The 15,359-nt window shown below is 36.1% G+C and overlaps 1 protein-coding gene across 1 annotated transcript in view; it reads right to left on the reverse strand.

The window, feature by feature from the left end:
* LOC111152008 (maltase-glucoamylase 2 (putative)) overlaps positions 1-14,594 on the reverse strand; it is an 89,418-nt gene extending 74,824 nt beyond the window's left edge. The window contains exons 1-2 of the mRNA XM_022510273.1: positions 14,489-14,594; positions 10,390-10,469 (exon numbers count right to left, since the gene is read on the reverse strand). Of these exons, the coding sequence (XP_022365981.1) occupies positions 10,390-10,469; positions 14,489-14,594 (186 nt within the window). The remainder of the gene's footprint in view (positions 1-10,389; positions 10,470-14,488) is intronic.
* Positions 14,595-15,359: the final 765 nt, after the last annotated feature.

Consider the following 15,359-nt stretch of genomic DNA (forward strand, 5'->3'; position numbering starts at 1 on the left):
TTCTTTCTGAACCTCTTTTTATCCCCTTTCTCCCCCCTCACGATTTGGGATCTCTTCTGATTTGGCTAAAGCATATTTTCCTGGGGTTGTTGCCACCCTCTTAGTATTTTACTTGCTCCTTCATATACTCTTCTCTGAACAAAATGACATGGCGGAAAAATTCACCACAAAAAAAAAGAACAAGAGGCAGTACCAAAGGCTAGGAACCTAATCAATACAGACATTGGTAATATGTCAGATCCAGAGTTCAGAATGACGATTCTCAAGGTTCTAGCCGGGCTCGAAAAAGGCATGGAAGATATTAGAGAAACCCTCTCGGGAGATATAAAAGCCCTTTCTGGAGAAATAAAAGAACTAAAATCTAACCAAGTTGAAATCAAAAAAGCTATTAATGAGGTGCAATCAAAAATGGAGGCTCTCACTGCTAGGATAAATGAGGCAGAAGAAAGAATTAGCAATATAGAAGACCAAATGACAGAGAATAAAGAAGCTGAGCAAAAGAGGGACAAACAGCTACTGGACCACGAGGGGAGAATTCGAGAGATAAGTGACACCATAAGAYRAAACAACATTAGAATAATTGGGATTCCAGAAGAAGAGGAAACAGAGAGGGGAGCAGAAGGTATATTGGAGAGAATTATTGGAGAGAATTTCCCCAATATGGCAAAGGGAACAAGCATCAAAATCCAGGAGGTTCAGAGAACCCCCCTCAAAATCAATAAGAATAGGTCGACACCCCGTCACCTAATAGTCAAATTTACAAGTCTTAGTGACAAAGAGAAGATCCTGAAAGCAGCCCGGGAAAAGAAGTCTGTAACGTACAATGGTAAAAATATTAGATTGGCAGCAGACTTATCCACAGAGACCTGGCAGGCCAGAAAGAGCTGGCATGATATATTCAGAGCACTAAACAAGAAAAACATGCAGCCAAGAATACTATATCCAGCTAGGCTATCATTGAAAATAGAAGGAGATATTAAAAGCTTCCAGGACAAACAAAAACTGAAAGAATTTGCAAACACCAAACCAGCTCTACAGGAAATATTGAAAGGGGTCCTCTAAGCAAAGAGAGACCCTAAAAGTAGTAGATCAGAAAGAAACAGAGACAATATACAATAACAGTCACCTTACAGGCAATACAATGGCACTAAATTCATATCTCTCAATACTTACCCTGAATGTTAATGGGCTAAATGCCCCAATCAAAAGACACAGGGTATCAGAATGGATAAAAAAACAAAACCCATCTATATGTTGCCTACAAGAAACTCATCTTAAACCCGAAGACACCTCCAGATTTAAAGTGAGGGGGTGGAAAAGAATTTACCATGCTAATGGACATCAGAAGAAAGCAGGAGTGGCAATCCTTATATCAGATCAATTAGATTTTAAGCCAAAGACTATAATAAGAGATGAGGAAGGACACTATATCATACTCAAAGGAACTGTCCAACAAGAAGATCTAACAATTTTAAATATCTATGCCCCTAACGTGGGAGCAGCCAACTATATAAACCAATTAATAACAAAATCAAAGAAACACATCGACAATAATACAATAATCGTAGGGGACTTTAACACTCCCCTCACTGAAATGGACAGATCATCCAAGCAAAAGATCAACAAGGAAATCAAGGCCTTAAATGACACACTGGACCAGATGGACATCACAGATATATTCAGAACATTTCATCCCAAAGCAACAGAATACACATTCTTCTCTAGTGCACATGGAACATTCTCCAGAATAGATCACATTCTTGGTCCTAAATCAGGTCTCAACTGTTATCAAAAGATTGGAATCATTCCCTGCATATTTTCAGACCACAGTGCTCTGAAGCTAGAACTCAATCACAAGAGGAAATTTGGAAAGAACCCAATTACATGGAGACTAAACAGCATCCTTCTAAAGAATGAATGGGTCAACCAGGAAATTAAAGAAGAATTGAAAAAATTCATGGAAACAAATGATAATGAAAACACAATGGTTCAAAATCTGTGGGACACAACAAAGGCAGTCCTGAGAGGAAAATATATAGCAATACAAGCCTTTCTCAAGAAACAAGAAAGGTCTCAGGTACACAACCTAACCCTACACCTAAAAGAGCTGGAGAAAGAACAAGAAAGAAACCCTAAACCCAGCAGGAGAAGAGAAATCATAAAGATCAGAGCAGAAATCAATGAAATAGAAACCAAAAAAACAATAGAACAAATCAACGAAACTAGGAGCTGGTTCTTTGAAAGAATTAATAAGATTGATAAACCCCTGGCCAGACTTATCAAAAAGAAAAGAGAAAGGACCCAAATAAATAAAATCATGAATGAAAGAGGAGAGATCACAACGAACACCAAAGAAATACAGACAATTATAAGAACATACTATGAGCAACTCTACGCCAACAAATTTTACAATCTGGAAGAAATGGATGCATTCCTAGAGACATATAAACTACCACAACTGAACCAGGAAGAAATAGAAAGCCTGAACAGACCCATAACCAGTAAGGAGATTGAAACAGTCATCAAAAATCTCCAAACAAACAAAAGCCCAGGGCCAGATGGCTTCCCGGGGGAATTCTACCAAACATTTAAAGAAGAACTAATTCCTATTCTCCTGAAACTGTTCCAAAAAATAGAAATGGAAGGAAAACTTCCAAACTCATTTTATGAGGCCAGCATCACCTTGATCCCAAAACCAGACAAGGATCCCATCAAAAGAGAGAACTACAGACCAATATCCTTGATGAACACAGATGCAAAAATTCTCGCCAAAATACTAGCCAATAGGATTCAACGGTACATTAAAAGGATTATTCACCACGACCAAGTGGGATTTATTCCAGGGCTGCAAGGTTGGTTCAACATCTGCAAATCAATCAATGTGATACAACACATTAATAAAAGAAAGAACAAGAACCATATGATACTCTCCATAGATGCTGAAAAAGCATTTGACAAAGTACAGCATCCCTTCCTGATCAAACTCTTCAAAGTGTAGGGATAGAGGGCACATACCTCAATATTATCAAAGCCATCTATGAAAAACCCACCGCAAATATCATTCTCAATGGAGAAAAACTGAAAGCTTTTCCGCTAAGGTCAGGAACACGGCAGGGATGTCCGCTATCACCACTGCTATTCAACATAGTACTAGAAGTCCTAGCCTCAGCAATCAGACAACAAAAGGAAATTAAAGGCATCCAAATCAGCAAAGAAGAAGTCAAACTATCACTCTTTGCAGATGATATGATACTATATGTGGAAAACCCAAAAGACTCCACTCCAAAACTGCTAGAACTAGTACAGGAATTCAGTAAAGTGTCAGGATATAAAATCAATGCACAGAAATCAGTTGCATTTCTCTACACAAACAACAAGACAGAAGAAAGAGAAATTAAGGAGTCAATCCCATTTACAATTGCACCCAAAACTATAAGATACCTAGGAATAAACCTAACCAAAGAGACTAAGAATCTATACACAGAAAACTATAAAGTACTCATGAAAGAAATTGAGGAAGACACAAAGAAATGGAAAAATGTTCCATGCTCCTGGATTGGAAGAATAAATATTGTGAAAATGTCTATGCTACCTAAAGCAGTCTACACATTTAATGCAATTCCTGTCAAAGTACCACCCATTTTTTTTCAAAGAAATGGAACAAATAATCCTAAAATTTATATGGAACCAGAAAAGACCTCGAATAGCCAAAGCAATATTGAAAAAGAAAGCCAAAGTTGGTGGCATCACAATTCCGGACTTCAAGCTCTATTACAAAGCTGTCATCATCAAGACAGCATGGTACTGGCACAAAAACAGACACAGAGATCAATGGAACAGAATAGAGAGCCCAGAAATAGACCCGCAACTCTATGGTCAACTCATCTTTGACAAAGCAGGAAAGAATGTCCAATGGAAAAAAGACAGCCTCTTCAATAAATGGTGTTGGGAAAATTGGACAGCCACATGCAGAAAAATGAAATTGGATCATTTCCTTACACCACACACGAAAATAGACTCAAAATGGATGAAGGGCCTCAATGTGAGAAAGGAATCCATCAAAATCCTTGAGGAGAACACAGGCAGCAACCTCTTCGACCTCAGCCACAGCAACATCTTCCTAGGAACATCGCCAAAGGCAAGGGAAGCAAGGGCAAAAATGAACTATTGGGATTTTATCAAGATCAAAAGCTTTTGCACAGCAAAGGAAACAGTTAACAAAACCAAAAGACAACTGACAGAATGGGAGAAGATATTTGCAAATGACATTTCAGATAAAGGGCTAGTGTCCAAAATCTATAAAGAACTTAGCAAACTCAACACCCAAAGAACAAATAATCCAATCAAGAAATGGGCAGAGGACATGAACAGACATTTCTGCAAAGAAGACATCCAGATGGCCAACAGACACATGAAAAAGTGCTCCATATCACTCGGCATCAGGGAAATAAAAATCAAAACCACAATGAGATATCACCTCACACCAGTCAGAATGGCTAAAATTAACAAGTCAGGAAATGACAGATGCTGGCGAGGATGCGGAGAAAGGGGAACCCTCCTACATTGTTGGTGGGAATGCAAGCTGGTGCAACCTCTCTGGAAAACAGCATGGAGGTTCCTCAAAATGCTGAAAATAGAACTACCCTATGACCCAGCAATTGCACTGCTGGGTATTTACCCTAAAGATACAAACATAGTGATCCGAAGGGACACGTGCACCTGAATGTTTATAGCAGCAATGTCTACAATAGCCAAACTATGGAAAGAACCTAGATGTCCATCAACAGACGAATGGATAAAGAAGATGTGGTATATATACACAATGGAATACTATGCAGCCATCAAAAGAAATGAAATCTTGCCATTTGCGACGAGGTGGATGGAACTAGAGGGTATCATGCTTAGCGAAATAAGTCAATTGGAGAAAGACAACTATCATATGATCTCCCTGATATGAGGGAGAGGAGATGCAACATGGGGGGTTAAGGGGGTAGGAGAAGAGTAAATGAAACAAGATGGGAATGGGAGGGAGACAAACCATAAGTGACTCTTAATCTCACAGAACAGACTGAGGGTTAATGGGGGGAGGGGGGTTGGGGGGGTGGGATTATGGACATTGGGGAGGGTATGTGCTATGGTGAGTGCTGTGAAGTGTGTAAACCTGGCGATTCACAGACCTGTACCCCTGGGGATAAAAATATATTATATGTTTATAAAAAATAAAATTTAATTTAAAAAAAATATATATATATAAGCCAATTTCACTTAAAAAACATAGATGTTTTTATAAATGTTAAATAAAAGGTTAACAATTTGAATTCATTAGTGTATTAAAAGAATTCATGCATAATAGCTAAGTAAGGTTTATCAAGTATAAAACTAAAATGGTTCAAAATTAAGAAATATTTTAACATAATTCACAACATTGACCAAAGAAAATCATAAGATCATCTCAACAGAAGCAAACTTTTTAAAATTTTTCAATTTATTTATTTTGAGAGAGAGAGAGCACATGCATGTGTGTGTATTGTTGGGGAGAGGGGAGACAAAAGAATCTCAAGCAGACTCTGTACTCTGCATGGCTGACATGGGGCTCCATCCCATGACCCTGAGATCATGACCTGAGCCAAAGTCAAGAGTTGAATGCTTAACCAACTGAGCCACCCAGGTGCCCCAGAAGCAAACTATTTTTAAAATAAAATAATGTGGTAAATTCAAAGATCCTAAATTTAAAAAGCAAATTATAAAATAATATATAGTATAATTTTTGTTAAAACAAAACAAAAAATATATTAATATATGTGCCTAATATATGCATATATGCAAAAACCTAGAAAAATCAAGAGAAGGATACACGACAAGCTATTGAGTTGACTCTGGGGAGGGGATTTGGAGGTAGAGAGAAAGCATTATGAATAAGGAAAGACCTTCCCACTTTACTCTGTACATAAGTATAATGTCTCAATCTTTTTCATTAAAGGAATTTATCCAGCATAAATTTTGTGATAAAAAACACAAAAGAATATGTCACAAGGCTACTCATTTGGAAAAGTAAAGTACCGACAAGTATTTCAGATGCTAACATCTGATGCAATTGCTTTGGAAAATGATAAGATGAATATAACTTAAATCAGTCATGTCTATTATAAACAAAGCAATCACATTATAACCATAAAATATTCTTAAATGTACTTATTAATTCTGCATAGATACAGCTGGTATTCCTGCCTCATCCTCTCCAGATAAGAACAACAAAAAACGCTCAAGGGGCTCAGTGGAGAAAGAGTTTGGTTTCTGGATAACTGATATTCCTCATTCTGAAGCAGATACTCAGTGGCTCTGAGACCTCTGAAACTGAGGCTGGTAAAGTCCAAAAAAGTTAGTTTCACTGCCGTAAATTCTTCCAGTCTGTAGACCTCTACAGAAAGCAGCAAGATAAGAAATCTAACACATTCTGGTAAATATGGTATTTTTTGTGCAGTGTGCCATAACATCCCTGCTTTAATTTTAAGCCATTCCCAGTGTTGCAGACAGGTCAGACCTTTGATGTTGCTATATCTCCTTATTCTTTTCCATTTCCACTGCCACCATACAGGAACAAAGACCCTCAAAAACAGCTGCCTGGACGACAGTGGTTGATTCATGACAAGTCTCCCTATCTCTATTTTTCCCCTAACACCACCTTTCCAAAGATTATTCTCTAGTTATCTTTTAAATAGACTTTTATGCTATTTTCCACACAAATTATTAACTAGTAGAAATTGAGAATTGGTTAGAAATTATCTAACCAAACTTCCAGTTGATATAAGGATTTTTTTCAGTAGTGCCTCTGAGAGATCTGTGAATGATGTGTAGTGAATTTCTTCAAAAATCCCAAAATTTCACCTTCATAGTTAATATTTTACTGCAGCGTTATTTCTTATGTTTGGTAAAAATCAATCTCCAGAAAATTCCATTCTCTGAAACTTACTATATTTGCATATTGTCTTTTAGATAAAATATCTCAAACAATATTAAAAAAATTAGAAGAAAAATTGATCCTTAGTGTTAGAAGACAAAGAAAAAAAATGCATATTAGGAAAAATTTAAATGGTCATTAGTTGCAGGTATCATTATTATCTAAGAAAATCCAAAAGTTCCTATAAATAAACTAGGATAATTAATAAGGAAATTTAAGATTATTTCTGGTTCCAAGATCAATATTCAAAAAACCAATTTTAAATCACTATGCCAATAACAACTTAAACAGAAAATTAAAATTCGAAAATATTTAAATAAAATCAAATAGCAAACAGAAAAAATTTGGAAAAAACTTTAGATCTCTACACCAAAACCTTCAAAATTAAAAGTCTCAATAAATAAAGAAATATAGCATGATCATAGATTAGAATATTCACTCCTGTAAATATGGCAATGGTCACAAAATTATCTGTACATTTTATGTGAAGAGAATAAAATTTCTGGTAGACTTTTTTGAAGAAACTGAGTGATTCTAAAATGTATTTAGAAATCAAAAGCATCAGGGCACCTGGGTGGCTCAGTCTGTTAAGTGTCTCCCTTCAGCTCAGGTCATGATCCCAGGGCCCTGGGATCTAGCCCCGACATAAGGGCTCCCTGCTCAGCAGGGAGTCTGCTTCTCCTTCTCCCTCTGTCCCACTCCCCTGCTCATGCTCTCTCTCTCTCTCAAATAAAAGAGTAAAATCTTAAAAAAGAGAAAGAAAGGGGAAAAGAAAGAAAGAAAAGAAGGAAGAAAGAAAGAAAGAGGAAGGAAGGAAGGAATCTAAAGCATTGAGAATAGGTTAGGCAATCTTGAAGAAAAATAAGAATGATATGGAGGACTTACACAACCACATATGATGACCTTTTATAAAGCTATACTAATTAAGGCAGTGTGGTATTGGCAAAAGAGTAGACTAACAATGAAACAAAATAGATATTCCAGAAATAGGTCCTCATGGAGACATATAATTTACAGTAAAGTTGCCACTATAATGCAGAAGAGAAAAAATAGTCATTTCAATAAGAGGTGATGAATCTATTAAATATTCAAGAAAAGAAATGTCCTGGACTTCTACCTGATACCATACACAAAAATCAATTCTAGCTTGCTTAAAAATCTAAATTTGAGGGGCGCCTGGGTGGCTCAGTGGGTTAAAGCCTCTGCCTTCAGCTCAGGTCATGATCTCGGGGTCCTGGGATCAAGTCCCGCATCGGGCTCTCTGCTCGGCAGGTAGCCTGCTTCCTCCTCTCTCTCTCTCTGCCTGCCTCTCTGCCTACTTGTAAAATAAATAAAATATTTTAAAAAAAATCTAAATTTGAAAAATAAAACAATGTTTTTACAGGAATATATAGGAATATATTTTTCTAACTTTGAAGTAGGCAAGATTTTTAAATAGAATACAAAATGCATATTAAAACTCTTTAAGTGGATTTTATTAAAATTAATAACTACTTTTCATCAAAAGTCATCATTGGGTTAAAAGTCAAATCACAGAGTAAGAGAAGATACTTAAAAAAAAATATATATATATATATATATATCTGATAAAAGTTTTGTATTCAGAATATATAAATGATTACCACAAAGCAATAAGAAAAATATGAACAGTCCAACAGAAAAAAAAAACTGGTTAAAAAATTAAAAGACACTTCGCAAATATGATTATTCATGTAGCCAAGAAGTAATGTGAAAAGCTGTTTAACTTCTTTAGTCATGTGGGATGTACACGGCATAGGGAATGTAGTCAATGATATTGTGATAATGTTGTACGGTAACAGATGGTAACTATACTTATGGTGAGCATTGTGTAATGTATGGATATGTTGAATCACCAGTTGTACACCTGAAACTAAAATAACATAGTGTCAACTATACCTCAATATGAAAATTTTTAAGTTAAAATTACATTAAAACAAACAAAGAAAAAGGAGAAAACACCAAGAGTAGGTTAGGATGCAGAGTAATTGCTCTTATATACTGCTACAGGGAGTGTAAATTGGTGTAAACACTTTGAAAAACTATTTTGCAATATCACTGAAAGATAAAGATATATATATCCTATGAACTGGAAATTCCATTATTTTTTTTTTCCAGTTGCCACTGCTTTTTTAATTTTATTTTATTTTTTCAGTGTTCCAAGATTTATTGTTTAGGCACCACAAATTCTTATGTATCATTATTTGCCTAGAATATAACTGTATACTTAATAACTTAAGAAGAACTATAGAAACCATTTAGAAATGATAGGAAATTTCAGCTGGCCAATTATATAATTAATATGTTATGATGTAATATAACATAAATATATAAATATAAAATAAAATAAATAAATACAGAATAATCAGTAATTTAAAAAGCACCAGTTAGAAAACATAATGGATTGTATCTACAATAGAAACTAAGTATATGAAAGATCTAGGGGAAAAAAACCCTCATAATGTATATGTAATAAAATGCATATTACACATGTATAAAGATAAACATTAAACACAAAACCCAGCTGAGAAATATACACACATAAAAAAGAGTTGAAATAGAGAGACTGCCTATGTTTTTAGAATGGGAACTTTCAAAATTATTGAGATAGCAATATTTCTTAAATTTACTCTAAAATTCAATGCAGTCCTAATTAATATCCCAATAAGATATTATGGGATATAGAATGTAGACTATGGGGGAAAGGAATAATATCTAAATATATATCTTCTTTCTGATAAATTCAAAAGTTATAATTAAGCTGGGTTCAAATAGTTGATATTCTCGTGGTAGCTACTCAGGGAGAAAATCCACATTTTTTAGCATACATTCATTTGGGGGATCTGTTACCAATACACGATTTTTTTGTGTTTGGGGTTTTATTGTTTGTTTGTTTTTTCAAGTTTTTATTTAAATTCTAGTTAGTTAACATAGAGGGTAAGATTGGTGCCAGGAATAAAATTTAGTGATCTGTTTAACACCATTTTAGAAGGCTCTTGTTGTAACAAATCATAGGAGTTCCAAGTGACTGACTCAGTCATCCAAATGTGCTTGATGGCCTCTGTTCTCAAGGAATACATGGTCTAGCCCACAGACATTTTACCTTCTCATGGCTAGACTTGGAATCACACTTATAACACATTTAGTAATGCTGGAAATCCCCTCCCTACTTCAGACTTGAGACCCCATGAGCCAACACTAGCTTAGTTCCTCCTCCTCCCTTTCCATTTACCCTATCCTGCTTCCCCTGCTTCCACAGTGTTGCTGTTTATTTTAATAAGGCAAGGAAGAAATGACTCCAAACAAATCAGAGGCCCACAATCCCCTCCACCACCACCCTTGTCCTACTTCATATATTCATTTCTTTTAAATAAAACCCAGCAGACCAATAGCAGGGAGCCCACTTTTCTGACCTCTGACACCACCTGGCCTGGAGCACAGTCTATCCTCTCTGACTCAGGGATCTCTGGGCATTCTGGAACAAATGCAGTCTCTGCATAGGAATTAAAGGAAAAAATTGAACATTTATAGTGCAATCACAATACCAGGAAGGGTGCAGGGAAAGTTATAGACTTTCAGCCAATTCTCCAGTCAATGATTACTAGTGGCCGGTATCTACATGTGCATACAAGTGCTGAACACATTTGCCTTTTGTTCAGTTGGTTTTTATTGAGATATCATTCACATGCCATAAAATTTTCGCCTTCTTAAAGTGTACAGTTGAATGGTTTTCAGTATTTCACAAAGTTGTGCAACCAAGCACCATTATCTAATTCCAGGACATAGTCATCACCCCAAAAAGAAAGCATGTACCCATGAGTGGTCACTCCTTACCCCCTTCTTCTCCCAGTCTCTGGCAAACGCTAATCTGCTTTCTGTCCCTGTGGATTTGCCTATTCTGAGTATTTCATATAATGAAATTGTAAAGTATGTGGTCTTTGGTGTCTGGCTTCTCTCACTTGGCATAACTATCCTCAAGGCTCACCCATGGTGCAACGTGTAATAAGTACTTCATTCCTTTTTATGGGTGAATCAAACCCACGGTATGGATATATAACCCTTTACAAAAATCCGTTCCAAAGTTGATGTACATTGTGTTGTTTCCACTTCTTGACTATTGCACAGAATTCTACAGTGAAAATTCCCATACAGGTTTTTGCGTGAACAGATGTTTGGAATTCTCTTGATTATAGATCTGGAAATAGAATTGCTAAGTAATGTGGTTAACTCTATCTTTAAGTTTTTGAGGAACTGCCAGACTTGTTCCCAAAGGGACTGCCCAATTTTACATCCCCACTAGCAGTACGTGAGAGTTCCAATTGCTCCACATCTTCAACAAGGGTCATTGTCTGTCTTCTTCATGATAGACATTTTAGTGGGTGTGAAGAGTGTTTGATTTTGACTTGCATTTCCCCAAAACTGATACTGAACATCTTTTCATGACATATTGACCATTTATAGATCTTCTACGAAGAAATGTTTGTTCAAATCCTTAGCTCACTTAAAAAAACTAGATTATTTTTCTATTTTGTTTTGAATTGGAAGATTTTTTTTATATATTCTGGATACAAGAATCAGATATGTTCCTTGCAAATATGTTTTCCCATCCAGTAGGCTGTCTTTTCACTTCCTTGACAGTGTCCTTTAAAGCACAATTTTTTTTAAAGTAAAATTTGCCTATCTTTTCTTTGGTTATTATGGTTTGGGTGTTATATCTAAGACACTGTTGCCTAGCCCAAGGTAAAAATATCTATAACTATGTTTTCTTCTTAGAATTTCATAGATTTGGTTCTTACATTTCAAGTTTTGATCCATTTTGAGCTAACTATCATGTGTGATATCAGGTAGGGATCCAGCATTATTTTTTTACATGTGTATATCCTGTTGTCCCATACATTTACTTTTTTGCTATTTTCCCCACTCATTTTCAGCCATCTGTGAGGTAAACTGGGAAGATATTATTGTTCCAATTTGAACAAAGACCTTCACTCAACATTGCTATGTTTACTTTAGCTTTTGTCACCTTTGTAAGCCCCATCCCCACCCCTGCCACCCTGCAATGTAACATCAGAAGTAGGATCTAGTTTAACAGGCTCCATGAGCCAGTCAACACCCGGAATTCCATTTGAAGCTTGAGTCAACAGTTACTGCGGGCATAATAGGTACCCTTTAATACCTCTGTTTCTGTTCAAAAAAGACCTCAAAACAACTCTCCTACATTTATGGTTCTATACTTGTTTGTATATATACTTAAATAAAAATTTATTTTAAAATTGCGTTAAAGATCTAAATGTAAGACTCTTGAAACTGTGAAACTCCTTAGGACACCTGTTTGGCTCAGACAGTTAAGTATCTGCCTTCAGCTCAGATCAGGATCCTAGGGTCCTTGGACTGATTCCCACATAGGTCTCCTTGCTCTGTAGGGAGCTACTTCTCCCTCTGCCTGCTGCTCCCCCTGCTTGTGCTTTCTCTTTCTCCCTCTCTGTCAAATAAATAAATAAAATCTATACAACAAAGGAAACCATCAACAGAATGAAAAGGTAACCTAAAGGATGGGAAAAAATATTTGCAAACCATCTATCTGAAAATAGGCAAAATTCTAAAATACATAAGGAATGCATACAACACAATAGTAAAAACAAATAAAAAGGATCTGATTAAAAAATGGACAAAAGACTTCCATAAGCATTTCTCTAGAGACACACAAATGGCTAACAGGAAAGATGCTCAATGTCACTAATCATCAGGGAAACTTAAATCAAAACCACAACTAGATATCATCTCATATCTCAGGATGGCTAATATATTTTTTTTAAAAAAGTAAGTTTTGGTGAGAATGCGGAACAATTGGAACCTTTGTATGCCAGTGGTGGGAATGATGCAAATTGGTGCAGCCACTATGGAAAACAGTATAGAGGTTCCTCAAAAAAATTAAAAATAGAACCATTAGATGATCCAACAATCTCGCTGCTGGATATTTATTCAAAGAATTCAAAGAATTGAAATCAAAACCCCAAAGAGATACTAGCACTCTCATGTTGATTGCTGTGCTATTCACAAACAACGAAGATGTGAAAACGACCCAGACATCCATCAACCAATGGATAGATAAAGACAATGTGGTATGTGTACATGTAACAGATTATTATTCAGCTGTAAAATAAGGAAGGAAACCTGGTCATTTCCAACAACATGGGTGAACCTGGAGGACATTGTGCTAAGTGAAATAAGCTGGTTACAGAAGGACAGATGCTGCATGATTCCATTTATATTAGGTATTTAAAATAGTCAAATTCACAGATGCAAATACTAGAATGATAGTTGCCAGGGCAAGGGGTAGGGGAAGATGGGGTGTTGCTAACCAACATGTATGAAGTTTTAGTTATGCAAGATGAATAAGTTCTACAGATCTGATGTACAACGTTGTGCCTCTGAGTAATTGTGCCCGATGTACACTTTGAGAATCTATTAAGAGGGTAGACTTCATGTTAAGTGTTCTTACCAAAATAAAAAAAAATTAAGAAAGAAGCCTCCTTTTTAACTCATGGAAGCATATCTTCAAAAAACATCTTGAAAGAAGCCCAATACATAGAACAGGCAAGAGTTAACTATTCTGCAAGAATTAGACTGTGCTTTCATGTAAATGGAGGCATGAAGATCTAGTTTTATGTTAACTAAAAGAAACTACTTATTCATGTACATTAGATAGTAATGTCATGGGACTTGTTACCCAAATAAAATTTAATAGGGTAAAAATAGTAATGGTCTAAAAATAGCTTTTATCAATGTTTTCCAAATCCTCTTTCAAAGACATAATTGTTCCTAGAAAGCACCCTAATGTTTACTGTGGATAATAGTGAAGAGAGATTGAGTAGGTAGGGTTCTGCTATCAGCACAATTTCTTTTCAATATACAATCTACATGTAAATGTGAGCTTTAGCAAGCAAAATAAACCACAAATACTGTTTTAATTAGGGATAGATTTTTATATTACACACTATTATTTTATTATTTAGAGTATCATGTGCATGGAGGAGAAAGCATTCTCTTGATGCTCCTGTGTGAGAGAGAACAGTTTCAAAGGTATTGATGAAGAAATCATAGCTATTTCAATCAGAATATGGGCTGGAGGCTGATTATAATTGATATACTTAAGCCAAGTTAATCAACTTGCTGCAACCTGATTTCCTTTTCCATAATGTAGTGGGATGGGGCACTGTTACCTCAACTGTTCTTTCTACTTGAAGGCTCTACTACTTTATGACTGGATTGAGGGACAGACATCTGACAAGCCTAATTTTGCATCTTGTTAAAATTTCATCAAATGAGACTTGGGAGATCCTGAATGTCATTGGCATTCAAGGTTTTGTTGTAGAAAAAGAAAACTTGTCTTTTGAAGACTGACTGATAATTGGTTGTGGATATGGATTTTGAGTGATACAACATGGTGCCATGCTGAAGAGTGAAGGAATATAATCCTTCCAACCCCAAAGCCACAAGCATCCTCCTTACCTTCACTTTTCTCCAACACAAAAAACATCAAGAGGATATCTAAGGCCAGCACAATTAGGAAGAAGATGATCAGAAGGACTTCCAATACAGTGAGTTTCCTTGCCATCTAGATGGACACAGATAATGGGATTTAAGCAAACCACAAAGTTCCATCAATCCAAAAGGAGAGGTATCATGATTAGAATGTGAACTCATTTGCAAGATGACTTAATTACAATCATTCCTCCTTACATAATCCAGAGAATATTTGTTTCCACTCATCACAGTATTTACAATTAACTCTAGTCTGTGCATCCATCACCTCTAGAACCCTTGCCTTTCTGTCTGCAGAGGAATTGAGTATTGACTAAGGAAAGAATATGTCAGACATAAAGAACAGAATACGGGAGAGAGATGAGGGGTTGAGGTGCTTCACAAAGCCCTTTTAGACACCACTTTGATCCTCACACCCACCCTGGGCAGTAGAGTGGAGGGTACACTCAGGGAAGGAAAAAGTAACAAAACCAGAATCCTGGTCTTCTTATTCCAATTCCCATGCCATTATGGTAAGATGTTTAATTATTTAGAAGTGATTGATTCTGTTAAGACTCTGTTAAGACTGAACCTAATCCTGATCTCCAACACAATGCTTGCTTGCATGGTCATAGCACACAAACCCATATAAATTTGGTGGCTCACCTTAGCCTTGCCAATCATGCATACATAGACCCAAGTTTTAAAATATTTGGTGTATTGGAGTGTATAGTGAACTGGGAACCAAAGAATGTTTTGATTCTTGCCCTGACTTGCATACCAACAGGTAGGCATTTTAACTATCTGGGTGTGCATTTCTTCATCTCCAGACGTAAGATTCTGGAGGTACTCCCAAGTT

This window comes from Enhydra lutris, unplaced genomic scaffold (genome assembly GCF_002288905.1).
Source record: "Enhydra lutris kenyoni isolate GAN:26980312 unplaced genomic scaffold, ASM228890v2 scaffoldscaffold27, whole genome shotgun sequence".
NCBI classification, from domain to species: Eukaryota; Metazoa; Chordata; class Mammalia; order Carnivora; family Mustelidae; genus Enhydra; species Enhydra lutris.